The 12,544-nt window shown below is 47.2% G+C and overlaps 3 protein-coding genes and 2 long non-coding RNA genes across 11 annotated transcripts in view; 2 read left to right on the top strand and 3 right to left on the bottom strand.

The window, feature by feature from the left end:
- The window catches only part of LOC105564327 (cysteine and histidine-rich protein 1 homolog), a 12,584-nt gene extending 11,010 nt beyond the window's left edge, over window positions 1-1,574 (bottom strand). Inside the window, 1 exon segment of the mRNA XM_012016625.1 lies at window positions 293-1,574. Within this exon segment, the coding sequence (XP_011872015.1) occupies window positions 293-444 (152 nt within the window). The 5' untranslated portion in view covers window positions 445-1,574.
- Window positions 1,575-1,657: 83 nt separating this feature from the next.
- On the bottom strand, window positions 1,658-7,631 carry LOC105564328. Of its 7 annotated transcripts, XM_012016632.1 has the most exons (10): window positions 6,105-6,504; window positions 5,863-5,911; window positions 5,315-5,794; window positions 4,631-4,853; window positions 4,194-4,330; window positions 3,881-4,102; window positions 3,618-3,800; window positions 3,398-3,526; window positions 3,131-3,329; window positions 1,658-3,037 (listed from the first exon to the last, which is right to left on the bottom strand). In XM_012016632.1, exons 3-10 carry the CDS (start codon window positions 5,441-5,443, stop codon window positions 2,973-2,975), a joined length of 1,287 nt encoding a protein of 428 aa, XP_011872022.1. In that variant the 5' UTR covers window positions 5,444-5,794; window positions 5,863-5,911; window positions 6,105-6,504; the 3' UTR covers window positions 1,658-2,972. The 7 variants fall into 7 exon arrangements, with proteins under 7 accessions (XP_011872022.1, XP_011872017.1, XP_011872018.1 ...); XM_012016627.1 differs by lacking the exon at window positions 6,105-6,504 and adding an exon at window positions 6,516-7,631 and having other exon boundaries at window positions 5,315-5,911; XM_012016628.1 differs by lacking the exon at window positions 6,105-6,504 and adding an exon at window positions 6,524-7,631 and having other exon boundaries at window positions 5,315-5,911.
- A 3,247-nt stretch (window positions 7,632-10,878) lies between these two features.
- Window positions 10,879-11,914, top strand: LOC105564330. The gene is made up of 4 exons (XR_001009110.1): window positions 10,879-10,949; window positions 11,079-11,320; window positions 11,479-11,570; window positions 11,836-11,914. It is a non-coding gene; the product is annotated as an uncharacterized LOC105564330 (long non-coding RNA).
- LOC105564331 overlaps window positions 11,311-12,544 on the bottom strand; it is a 2,279-nt gene continuing 1,045 nt past the window's right edge. The window contains exons 2-3 of the mRNA XM_012016634.1: window positions 11,912-12,099; window positions 11,311-11,554 (exon numbers count right to left, since the gene is read on the bottom strand). Of these exons, the coding sequence (XP_011872024.1) occupies window positions 11,475-11,554; window positions 11,912-12,099 (268 nt within the window). The 3' untranslated portion in view covers window positions 11,311-11,474. The remainder of the gene's footprint in view (window positions 11,555-11,911; window positions 12,100-12,544) is intronic.
- LOC105564332 overlaps window positions 12,053-12,544 on the top strand; it is a 4,466-nt gene continuing 3,974 nt past the window's right edge. Inside the window, exon 1 of the long non-coding RNA XR_001009111.1 lies at window positions 12,053-12,131. This is a non-coding gene — a long non-coding RNA (uncharacterized LOC105564332). The remainder of the gene's footprint in view (window positions 12,132-12,544) is intronic.

Genomic DNA, 12,544 nt, shown 5'->3' with positions numbered 1-12,544 from the left:
CAATGCGTAGTTCGCTCGGAACAAAGCGGCCGCTAGACGCCCGCGATCATGACGCAATTTTGTCGGCACAATCCGCGCGAAATCCGCGTCGAGTACGAAATGCGTGGCACGAACCTTCCGTACCCCTCGCGATTACACCTTAAATAACGTAAACTGCAGATTCAACGTTGTGCAAAATTACGTATGAGCGACCCGCTTGAAATTCGGTCGACGAGGGAGGTAGTCGGAGGCTCGCGCGCGGCGTTGCGAATAAAACTGCGCGTCGATCGGCCGGACGTGATCTCGTACTTACTCGTAGGGCGCTCCCCGTACCTGGGCGGCCGAACCCTCGCGAATTTGCGCGGCGATCGGACGAGGAATCCCCGGGTCGCGACCGGATCGTCGCGGGACGAGGCTTCGACTACGCGTGGACGCGCCACATCTGCTGTACCAGATGCACCGCATAGAATTACGAGGCCCGACCAATCGCGGGAGGCTCGGAGGCACGCGAGCGGGGCACGCGGAGATGCACAATGATCTCGGGGGAGTCGCGAGGGCGTCGGGAAAAGCCGCGCACCTCGGGGAGAGACGCGCGTCAATTCAGCCGACGAGAGAGGAAATGGAAAAAGCACCTCGTACGGTCCCTTAAACAAAAGGATCGACGTCTCTCCCGTGCGATTTCCAAGGCCCAGTTTCACCAACGTCGCTTAACTTTAATCTTGGTGTAATTTAGCGTCCCTTTCTGAGGCCCGGTTTCGCCAACGTTGTTCAACTTCGAGCTTGGCTTAATTCGTACTTTGTCCCTTTTCAACTGTTTACTTTAAAAAGAGACGCGATAATCTCTCCTCTATCGCTGATAGAGGAATGATTCTCAAATCACATTACCACTCTGATCCCTTAAGATACGCTTTAGTCGATTTAACCGGGGTAACTGATTACTATTATTCTACCAATCTGTATCAAAAGTATTGCGCTCACATCCTGTATTCTCGATTGTTTTATTGTAGTTTTACTGAGGAAGACCCGAAGGAGGGTCGAAACGTTTATTAAAGAGAAATTTGGTCTCTAATTTGCGAGAACCGTTTTCTGTTCATTTGTGGCTCACATTGGTGGCAAAAGTTAATCGAGTCATTGTAATATGAAATTGAACGGTAAAAAATTATAACAGAGTTGAGTCGTGGTTATAAAATTAACGGCACGAGATAAAATATATGTCTACCATGGCCGGGAGTGTCACTTTTTAAGAATGAGTGCTTGATAAGGACCTAAACCCTCGGTCGAAACGTCGCACTGTATATTTTTAATTTATTAAACAAGTGCCAGTTAAGGTCGACTAAACTTGTTAAAAAGAGAGAAACCAGAATTAAATTGTAAGATCCAAAGTTAAGTGGCGTTTGGTGAAATTGGGCCTAAGGGAACGGTTGGTGAGAGACAAAGGACGAGCTGAGCTTAAAGTTAAGCGACGTTGGTGAGAAGTTGGGCCCTAAATCCACAGCGCCGCCTAAAGAAATGGAAAATCGATCGCGGAGGAGAAATATGGGATATTTTGTGAATATCGAAATTCGTTTAAACTGCGAGCAGCTTGTTCGTACTCGACATTCCGCAGTTACGTCGATAAACTTATTACACTTATAAGCTCGATGACGCTTTGAGGATACAAGAAATAACATTGATTTCGTTATCTCAGATATCTTCTCTCTCTCTCTTTTTATTAATCCACTTCGGTATTGTTGTAGCCGATTTATGCCGCGTACTCGCACGTAATTATCTTCCTAAGAGCTGAAACTATATTTTTACAAAAACTTGATCTTCACTCAACGACTTCTCGCACAACACTACGAGGATATTCGAGATACATTCGTCCAGATTTCTCCAAGTAACTGTGCAAAATAATTACATGCGAGTACCGCCTAATTCTCGCGTACACTCGCTGCCTACGGTTACGTAAAGTGTTCGATGAAAAACAATTCACTCGCGTGTACCAGAGAGCCGAGACGCGGCGGGCTCTCGGAGAGCTCGTCACCTCGGCTCGTCCCTCTTGGCAAACGTCACCCTCGATGCATACAAAAATAACGTTCTCGTTGTTCGTTAAAAAAATTTGATCAAGCTACTACAATGCTATCTGCAACCGGTGAAAGTCATTTGCCGCAGAAAGGACTAACGTCTTTAGCCATCACATTTAACTGTACATGCCCCGTGGTGCGCGTGTTGCTGAACTAAAACGTTGGAAACATATACCGCCCGGTGTCTTGGTTTGCCAGTCGCGCGAAGCAAACTTGATGAATCTTGCGATTAGAATCGTGCGATCGTTACTTGTCTATCATCTTTATCACACTGTTTGTTCATAAATAAATATTGCGTTGGTATTTACATACGCGGTCCTGAATCACGGTGTTTATACATGATTTTCTTTGCGAAGAATCTCTATTGTTTCAGAAAAATGTACACGATAGCGTAGATGACGCTACAAAATGTAGAAGAGTAGAAAAACTTTCGGTATACGTTTGCCGTTACTTAAATATAAACGTTCTTCTAGACGTTGTACAACCGAGAATGCGCTTCGAAACGGCTGTCGACTTTGTACTTTCCCATAATATTTCTGAGAATATCTCTCTCGCTATTCACGTATAGTGTTACTGTGGTATTAGGAAATTGACAATATCTAATCTAGGTCGAATAAAGAACGCTTGTCTCGCTAACTAATAACGTTTATACGCTTTAAGTTATTGCTTGGCGTAAGTAGCTTCTTTCAGGCCACGGCACCGCTCGCGACAGTCTCTTCTCAACGCAATCGCACGTCAGTCGCGGACCGCGGTGGAGTTGCTCGCCCCACCGTAGACCCCGCGCGACATCACAAGTAGTGTCTTTCTATGTACATGCGTAACGTGCGCTTAATTTATTAGTATTTACAAATACACAGCTTCTCAGATTGCGTACAAAGCGATCCTCGTCCGCGTGAGAGTCTCTTCTCAAAGCGCGAGTCCTCTCTCCATTTACTCCTCGCGTTTCTGCCACATTTCCGATCCGTCGTTCTTTCTCTGAGCAATATCAATCACATCTGCAAACGACACAGAGATGGTGCGGTTACACGAATCAACAACTGGAGGAACTCGTTGCACGTCGAGAGATCTTACGTGTAGCTTTACCGTACCTGTCGCGCCGCGATCCGTCTCCGTTGTCACGTTACCGTTCGACTCCGATAGCTTGAACTTGTTCACGTGCTGCTGATTCTGTATCTCGGATACAGTCGCGAGCATTAAGCTGCTAGAGTTTTTCAGCCCGTTATACGATTGTTCCAATTGCTTCAACTTGCCGATTAGTTCCACGTCGGTGGTGCGTATCTCGCTCACCTGCGTTAATTAGAAATGTCATTGACGATCACCAAACGCAAAATAGAATATTCGTATTCGATACGCACCTTTTCTGTCAATTGCTGAATCGACGCTAGAACGGAAGCCTGCTCGGACACTTTGACGCACTCCCCCTGGAGCGACATCATCGTCGTGTTGATAGCCGCCGTCGCTTCTTGAAGCGAGACTAATTTCTTCTGCAACGATAAAGAGACCAAGTGTTACTGCTTGACGCTCCGAACGTTGTTACAAAATCTGTCACGGCTTAAAACGTTACACCATACTTACGCGATCTTTGTCCTGATCATCGGCGACCCATTGCAATTTGTTTGACAAGGTCTCATTGACATGCGTTAAATTATTCGTTAAATGCGATATTGTGAGGTTCAGTTTGTCAGTCTTAACTTGGGCTTCGTCGGTGCTCGGTACTTGAGGCTTCTGGGTAACGTTCGACAGTTCTAGCAATGTGTACTGCAAAAGCGAAACACACACCGTCCGATGAATGTCGAACAGATCAAGCTACTCTCCGTTCGAGCGTCGACGGTATTTACCCTAATACTGCTGATGTTTTGTTGCATAGTGGTCTGCGCATCCTGCACCCTCATGTTGGTCTCTTTCAGGGTCTTCACCGTGGCCCCGAGATCCCTTATTTGACTGCCGAACGTCGCAACGCTGGTCGACAGCTCGTCCAGCCGCTTCGGCAAATTGGCCATCTCGGGCGCGGCCTGGAAGTACTCCTGCACTTTATGCAAGTCCTGCTGAATATGCGCCAGCTGTAAAAGTATCGATCCGGAAGGCCGTGAGTCATCCCCGTGTCGCGCTATCGCAGACCGAAAGTGTCAATGTTAACTCGTGCGGTTTTACCTGTACCGTGAAATTATTTATCTGCTGCTTGAGGTCGGACAGCCTGGAGAAAATTATTGTTTGGTTATTCTGGAGGTCTCTCGACAACGAGTGGCATTTCTGCAGGGCGTCCGGGACACCCTCGCTGCCCGCTATCACTGTAATGTACAAGAGATTAGGTACAAAAGTGCGAAGGGAGAGAGAGGTAGAAAAAAGTCGCGCGGTGTTACGAGTCTGAATTCTGTGAAAGGTTCTAATTAAAAATCCCTAAAAAGGTCGACTTTCTAATACGCTACATCTTGAGATGTGAAACAGCATTTAAATATAAAAGCTATTATATTCTGTGCATTCATAACGATCGGGATCTGCTTCTTTATTCGCGTTTTCGCGTTAAGGGTACAAATGACTTCCTTTGCTAATTGATCGCTTTAATGCCTTCGCAGACGTTCGACCAATACCTTGGTCTAACTCGGTTCGCAGAGCGGTAAGCTGTTGACGGACATCGATGAACAGCCATATCAGACTGGCGGTCGCTAATACGGAGGCGCACGCCAAAAAGGCGTTGCAAGCCTTGAGAAATCCGGGACAAGCGCGGCCCCTCCTGCCCCTGCACTTGCGGCCGTTTCTGGTGGAAACGTTCCAGTATTCCGAACGATCGTCGCTGCTGTCCGTCAATAATTCCTACAAAAATGTAAGAGAAAGCAGATGTACTTCCAATTAATCAGCACTGACAAAGCAACGAAATAATCGCTACTTATAGCAGCCATCGTTTCTTTTTACAATTCATCTTCCTTCTCGACACAATTTTTATTCTTTTCAGGCACACTAGTGGAATGTACACGAGTCAATCGACGAGTCGTGTTATCCACGTTCACGACTCGTTTATCTCACTTTCGGGGAACAGTGCAAGCGAATGGATTCGAGAGTTGCCAATTTGTCTTCGTGTTTGCTATCAGAATCATCTCCGCCGGTGCCAAGTGTATCTTTCATTATCTATACATTGTGTACTCGGAAGAGAATCTTACTATCCGTCGTCCATTTATTTTTCAAAATTTTTCACCGACTCGCAGACTCGAGAATCACCGACGGCGGATTCTTCGCGAGGAAGAAACCGACGTTGCAAGGTCAGTTGTCTTAGTCACCTGCGAACTGCGTTTCCCGGAGCTCCGGCGCGAGATAGCGTGCGCCGGCGCCAGGGCGTCGAGCTCCTTCCGCTTCTTCATCTTCTTCGCCGGCTGACGAAGCGGCACCGTCACCGCCACCGAGTCCATCTCAAGCAGGACCGCGCCGCCTATTTTTCAGGATTGTCCTCCTCGGCGGGGGGCCGATTCAATGCACTTAACTCCCGACGGTTCCCCGACGGACACCGCACACGATCGTCGCTCCGCGATCGCGCGCGATCATCTCTCGATTAGCGGCGAACAACGTGGTCCGGCCGCCGGCGCTCGACACTTGCGGAAGGCGGTTTCGCGCGAAGATATTAATCGGCGCACAGAACTTCCGCTTCAGTCTACATCTTCGTCCGCGCAAAATGCCCGGCGCTTCCTCGCTGCGCTTTAGGGATTCGAAACCGGCTGGTGCACTTTGATCAAGTCACGGCTCTCGTTAAACGTATCGCGTATCTATGCACACTCGTTAATTGATCGCCGCTCCTAAGATTGATTGCACTTTGCGAATAAATGTCTTGTACCGTGAATAATTGTATGATCGACGATGCCAGGGTGTGCTGCGATCAGCGTCTACGCGAGGTTTCAGGTATAAAACACATTAATATGAAAGAGATGATGGGTAGATGCTTTTATAAGATTCCTCGAGCAATCTCTTCTGACGAGGAAACTAAGTTCGAACTAATGCTAAATGCACTTTGCACACTGAGCAAATCGCTAGATGAAAGAGAATTTATTAATGACATTTTAATGTTCAATATTGTACATTAAAACGTCATTAATATATCCCTTTTATCCAGCAACTTGGACCGTGAAAGACTACATGACTGACATGATCTTAATCAATGTTTCTCGACAACTCTATCACTATCTTTCCATCTCAACGACTTTTGCAGATTTTTAATTTGAAACGCCGATCTTCTTATCGAGAAACTTCGATAAATCCAGATATCCAGTGGGATGCTATTCCCTCTCGCGATAGTTGCCTATCTGAAGCGCCAGATTTAAAACTCTTTTTTTATTAAAGATTAAAATTTAATTAACGGTTTGTTATCGCAACGAAAGACGGTGATCGCGAAACACGATAAACAAACCGCGTCCTTACGTCACAATTTCGCGTAAAACGGTAGAGGAACCGGGACTGGCAGTGAGAGTGGGAATAGGACCGCGTTGTCACCTGATTACGTTATGAAAGTCGGGGAGATTGTTGGTATTTTACGGTGCTCTTGGGCGAGAAGCCCGAGAAACGTGCAGAGCTTTGCGTGTCGAACGTCGGGACGTCACTGGGGCGAGGGATATCAACCGACCGGCATCTGGCCAGCCGCGTTCGCGTTCGCGTACGCACGTATACGATCGAAAGTCTGGCTCTGAATCGTACGCACGTGACACACGCAACGACGACGCACGGTGACTACGACGTCTCGAGCGAGAGAACCGTCCGCGGCCGACGTTGCTCGACGCGGCGCGACATCGAGTAAATTCCGGGGAGCCGCGACTGATAAGACTAATCGCCGCCTTGACGTTAATCTCTCCAAGGCTCCTCTTTGTGTTTACCGTGGAACATTACCGTAGAATTGTCCGATAAACGCGATAACGCATGCGAGATGTGCCTTAAATGTTACGCTGGCAATCTGATACGACCGGAGAGGTGTATTACAAGCAAAATATAATTAATCCTAGTTAGGGTAATTTGATGATCCACGATAGAGAAGTTGACGGTTTGCTCCGCGAGCGAAGACCCTGAAATCACTTATCTTGTTTTCCGCTTTTAAACGGAGTCGTCGCGAGGCAGTTTGGGAGGGAAAACGGAATGCGCGGTGTCGAAATTAGTCTTTGATAATGAAATCGATTAGATAGGGACAAATCCGATGATGAGTTATTAATACTACTGTCCTTTCCTCGCGACGTCAAGCCGCAATTGGAGCTTTTCGTTTCTGGTTCGCGATCAACTGGATCATTTAACGGAGCAAAATCCGCGTGATACTATTATCACGACATTTAACCCGTTGACAACTCGGTTGATATTACTATTATGTTATTATTGAATGATGAAACTGTTGTGGCCGCGACAAAAGCGACGAAAGTTCAAGTCGCTTAAAAATCCCTTCATTTCGAGCCCCGTGAATGTCCGTCTTTATTTCAACGTGTCTTGAAATCCAATTTTAAATGGTTTCCGGCGCGATGTTAATTCAACACGACGCGGCCCGGTCGTCTGGATGGAAATACGCCGCGACACGATTACGCTCGCGGCCCTGAACTCGATAAGATACCGGTGTACGAGAGGTAAAAAAAAAACTATTTTGTAGTTCACGCTAGTCTCGAGGTGCATTCTGTTATTCACCGAGCTATATACAGAGAAAAGTCTCCTATTACGAGACTGGCTTCTAAAGACCTGCGTCCTCGATGCTAGAACTTGGTCCAAGTCCTAGTTCCCAGAGATGTGCAGATCAAATTAACTTGCAGCTTTTATGGAGTAGCTGCAAGTTGATTGGCTACGCATTTCTCGAAATTAGAACTTGGACCAAGTTCTAGCATCGTCGACACAGGCCTTAAGAGAGAGAGAGAGCAGGTGCTCAACATCTAAATTCAATCACAAATCGTTTCTTGATGCCTACTAATTTAGCAGAAACCGCACTATCTCATATTAGGTGCCTATCTCACAATAGAAGACTTTCCTCTACCGATGAAGTAAATTTTCCAGGCTGATAGAGTGTCAGGTCTTGGTGAAATTATCGAGGTAGAACCGTTGCGAAACGAGATCGAGGAAAGTCTTGAAAATCGATCTTGTGCAGCTACGCGACATAAAGCTTTAATGTGCTGCGACTTTGGTGTTTCGGCGTATTTGCGGCGTGCACGGGAAGGCAGATATGCCGATCGTGCGAAATCCCGACGACAAAACAAGCGCGATTTCGCGCGTACGATAGGTGAAACAACTGGACTACCAAATAACGACCGATTCCGGCTGAATCGCCACGGCCGAGCTCCCGCCTCCCGCTGGTATCCAATTAAATCGTGCGCGATTGCGTGCGTTATCGCGGACGAGTCCGCCGCGGAGACGCGGCATCTTCGAGTCCTCGTCGCGCGTCGCCCGAAGAATGCGCGTTCCGCGCGACGACGGAGGGGGGAAGGAACGCAGCTGTGTACACAGTAAAAAAAATAAAATGTTAATGTTAACATTTTTCACATGTCCCAAAAAGTCCACTCTAAATTTTAAGTTAAAACAACATTCATCGTGTGTGTTACTGTTTGGCAAATTACAAATGTTAATTGGTTAGCGCTGTACTTCACGTTTATATTTATGTTCTTTTAACTTTAAGTATGACGTAATAAAAGCAAACGGGATAAGTAAACTGTACGAATAGTTAGAAATTAGAATAGTTAAAATAATTTTTGAGAAATGCTGATATTACACGTTTTGGTTGATTTTGGTGTTAAAAGAACTCAAAATAGTATTAAATTTTTAAATAACGAACATAAACTGTCATGTTATTATGTTAACATAAATATAGCACACAAAAATGTTACAAAACTAATGACACATCTGTTTTATGTTGATTTTACATTGAAATAATCAAATCTTGGTGACACAAGGAAATTTCTACTTGAACACACGATTTTTTACTGTGTACACAGTTAACGACAAACAGTCGTTAACACTCGTTAGACGGCTTGCTAATTAAGCGGTTGTTGTTCGGCGATCCATCCTCGCGCCGATACACGCGGAACTTCGGTCGCGCGTCTAACAGCTGACTAATCCCGTCGATTAATTAATGCCCCTTCGTCGTCGCGTCCCTCGCCGATCACTCGCACCCTGAAAACCACAGTCGACCGCTTTAAGAAGGTGCCCGCCGAGAATTCCGGCGCACGTGTTGTCGCGGACTCTTGGTAAATTAATAAGAAACCAGGTCACTCACGATTGTTAAACGAAGTGATAAGCGAAGACGGTGGCACAACGCACCACGTACGTTAAATTCCGAAGGGGAGAAGAGGTGAGGGGACGCGAGGAGTCGCGGAAGCGACGTTATCGCCGATAACGTCGACTGTGGGTTTCCGCAGGCGCGTGTCCGCTGAAATATTTATTGCGTTTGCGTCAGCAGGGAAGGTAGAGTACTCGCGTACTTGCGCGCATTCGTCTCGCGTGCCGTCTCGTACGCCGACGACACGCCTCTCGCCTTCCCTCCCCCGGGAGGGAAACAAGGATCCCTCATCTCGTGCGAGTACACGGAGAAGATAGGGAGTAAATCTTCTCACTCTCTCCCTTTCGCGATCGCCAAGTGTATCCGATCGTGTTGACACCCGAGCGAGCGATCCGGGCGACGTGAGTAACGAGAGCCAGGAGGGTCGCCTCACCGTTAGATTTCAAATGCAAATCTATGCAAATGCCAGGGACGATTTTACGCTCCTCGTAGACTCCTCGCGGCGTGCAAATCAATTTTATCGTTTCACTCGCCTTCCAATTTATCGCTTCCGTATTTACTTCATCCGCGTTTGTACTCCCCGGTGTCCTTAATTCCGTCCTCCCCTTGTCCACGCTCTTTCTAATCCTTTCTCTCCGTTACCTGGTGAATTAATGTACCACGTTAGTCTCACTCGGATGCGTAAAAGTGTTCCTGCGAAATGTCTCCTCCCCTGCCGATTTCCATGCTTGCCTCACATGCATTCGTTCCTTTTTTCATCCACGAGATATCCCCGTTATCTCAATACATAAGATATTAATGCCAGATTAATGCAGAGGACTAACATCTCTCGCGTTAATTTTATATTATTCATACAACTCAGAACGTCCACGATTCTTTCGTCGATTTATCCGGGACCGTCCCCCTGGCACTCACACTCCACCGCACTCGCGGCTCACATTTGACAATCGAGCGAGGACGCGTCGCTCCGCGGAATTGAAGCAAGAGGAAGGAGAGAAACAGGAAGGAGTGGGTGGCGAGCTCTCACACAGAACATGCAGAACTTGACCTACGAGAGGGATGAATTATAGAAGCGATTCTAATCGATTACCGCGCGGCGGACGGAAACGGGCGGACGGCGGCGGCGGCGGCGGCGGCAGCGGCGGCGTCTCGTTTTTCTACACGGCCGGGACCCTCGAAGAACGATCCGCGGATCGGATGCCGCGGGGCAAGGGGAAAGACAACGGGGCCCCGGGACGATAACACTCGCGAGACCGTCGACGAGACCCCGCGGTATCGCGAAACGGCGCGCGGCGTCGCGACGCGGCACTCTTTCTCTCTTTCTCTCTGCCTCCCTCGCCAGCTGCGCCGTCGTCCCCGATATCGACTCGCCGAGGGTTGGTGGGCGACTGAAGCCCCGCTGGAGGGGTTTCCCTGATAAGAGCCGTCACGGTGCATAGGGAATTTCGAACGGCCGACCGTTCGGAGCTGACGCCGAGCGCGGGTTTGATAAGGCGGATTTGATAAGGCGAATTGGATTCGATCGTTAGCCTTGTCGCGGCTACGGGGTATTTAAACGCTCCGAGATAATTCCGGAGCAGATAAGAGAAGAAAAGAGAGAGCTTCGTGGGCCGAAACAAGGGGAGATTACGTGGATTCTCGACGCCAGGAGATAAAAACTGATACGTTGTGCAGTAATGAATTCTGCGTATCAGGTAAAGCATTTGCAGAAGATGATTGCGCACCGCTTGAGAATCGAGAAGTGAATAATTGCTGGCGAGCATATTTGATGAATGTTAAAAGTAGCGCGCGTAATAAATGAACTTTGTTTCTTCTTTCATCAGGTTTATATTGAGCGTTCGGAAAGTACAATATAGAAACGCGGTGATAGAAAAATACATGACTATGCAGTCGTTGCAATTTTTAAAACACACGCACGAGTTGTCGGCATTAATCGTTCGAAGTTCGAACTTCAAGCACACACATTTTGTTTCAACGAGCGCAAACAATTAAACGACACCTGGAAGCAGTGTTTGAAGTTCCTGAGAGAGGGGGAGACGACAAAAGATAACGAAGCTAAGCCTACGTACGTCGAAGCAAACAGATTTAATTAGAACCTTTCTTACTCGCTTAATATCGTTTAATTAGAACCTTTCCTGGTTTAATTCCGAGCAGCCGATCGCCACTTACCGAGACAGGGTGTCCAGGCAAACTCAATGAAAACAATTCTCTGGCTCTTTTCAGGTCTTCCAGGAGCTGGAATTAGGTTTTCCCTGACCGTTTAGTGTAACTTTTCTCAAGATGCACAATTTGCGTACGTCTGTATGGTAAATCAAGTAAGTGTTAAATTTTGTTTTATAGCTTTGTCTCAGTTGAACACATTGAAATAATATAGCACGACGATGAAAATATAAATTGCCGACCACGCTTATAAATAAATTGATGTTTAGCAAAACAGAAAATTAGTGCACCGAGAGCCACAGGAAAGTTTATTTTTTAAAAGCTTCAAATTATTCAGAAAGAAATGTGAAACGATGTAAAAAAAATCCAGATAAATCGTGCAATTTCCTGACTTTTCCCTAACAATTCCTGGCTTTCCAGATTTTCCTGACTACTGGACACCCTGCGAGAGGCGAAGGAAAAATCATCACTCGTGCAAACGAAGGGTGGCGTTTACCTGACTTGATGGACGTGTCCATCTTCTTGATCTCGCCGTACAGTATAGCCGCCAGCCAGGACAGAGCGATCAGCCAGAACGTAATTAACACCGCCGCCAGCCACAGGGATACGATCCGCATGTCCGACCTGTTGCAGCCGCAGCCGTCGCTGTGCCGGCTCCTGGTCAAGATCCGCGATCTGTGCCGCCTGCAATTGAGAGAAAAGCAAGCCGCCCGTCCGTAAGCGACGTCCTGGACCCAGTCTACAATGCGTGGAACAAGCCTGGCGTAAGAGGCAGGAGTAAGGAAACGAATCAGTTTGATTTCTTACTCCTACCTCAGCTCTTACTCTCGGCGAATCAGAACGCCATCGGCCGGTGTTACCAAGAGACTCAAAAAGAGTCTAGGACCGTCTAAGAAATAGAAAACCATAGCCTTTACCTTTCATTGTCAGTGCAAGAGCTAAAGTACAGGCAATCGATCTAAAAAATACTTGTAGCACTAGCCGACTCCGAATCGCTGAAAGTAAGCGTAAGGCCCGGTCTGCAATGAGTCGTTAGTCAGAAGTCAGGACTGTATGTCTATCCTTTTTCTTTCACCCGGAAAGATCTCACCTCTGACTAAAGGCCAATGTCCACAATGCTAGAACTTGG

This window comes from Vollenhovia emeryi, unplaced genomic scaffold, assembly GCF_000949405.1.
Source record: "Vollenhovia emeryi isolate VEMERY1.0 unplaced genomic scaffold, V.emery_V1.0 DF939166.1, whole genome shotgun sequence".
NCBI lineage: Eukaryota > Metazoa > Arthropoda > Insecta > Hymenoptera > Formicidae > Vollenhovia > Vollenhovia emeryi.
The sequence above is the reverse complement of the archived record's forward strand: the minus strand, read 5'-3'. Positions and strand labels throughout refer to the sequence as shown.

Excerpts from the sequence above, each read along its gene's own strand:
- LOC105564328 (XM_012016627.1), bottom strand. The coding sequence starts at position 5,443 with ATGGACTCGGTGGCGGTGACGGTGCCGCTTCGTCAGCCGGCGAAGAAG. Across the intron at positions 3,527-3,617 it reads ATGATCAGGACAAAGATCGC|AAGAAATTAGTCTCGCTTCA; the intron begins GTAAGTATGGTG and ends TTATCGTTGCAG. Across the intron at positions 3,330-3,397 it reads TTCAGCAATTGACAGAAAAG|GTGAGCGAGATACGCACCAC; the intron begins GTGCGTATCGAA and ends TAATTAACGCAG.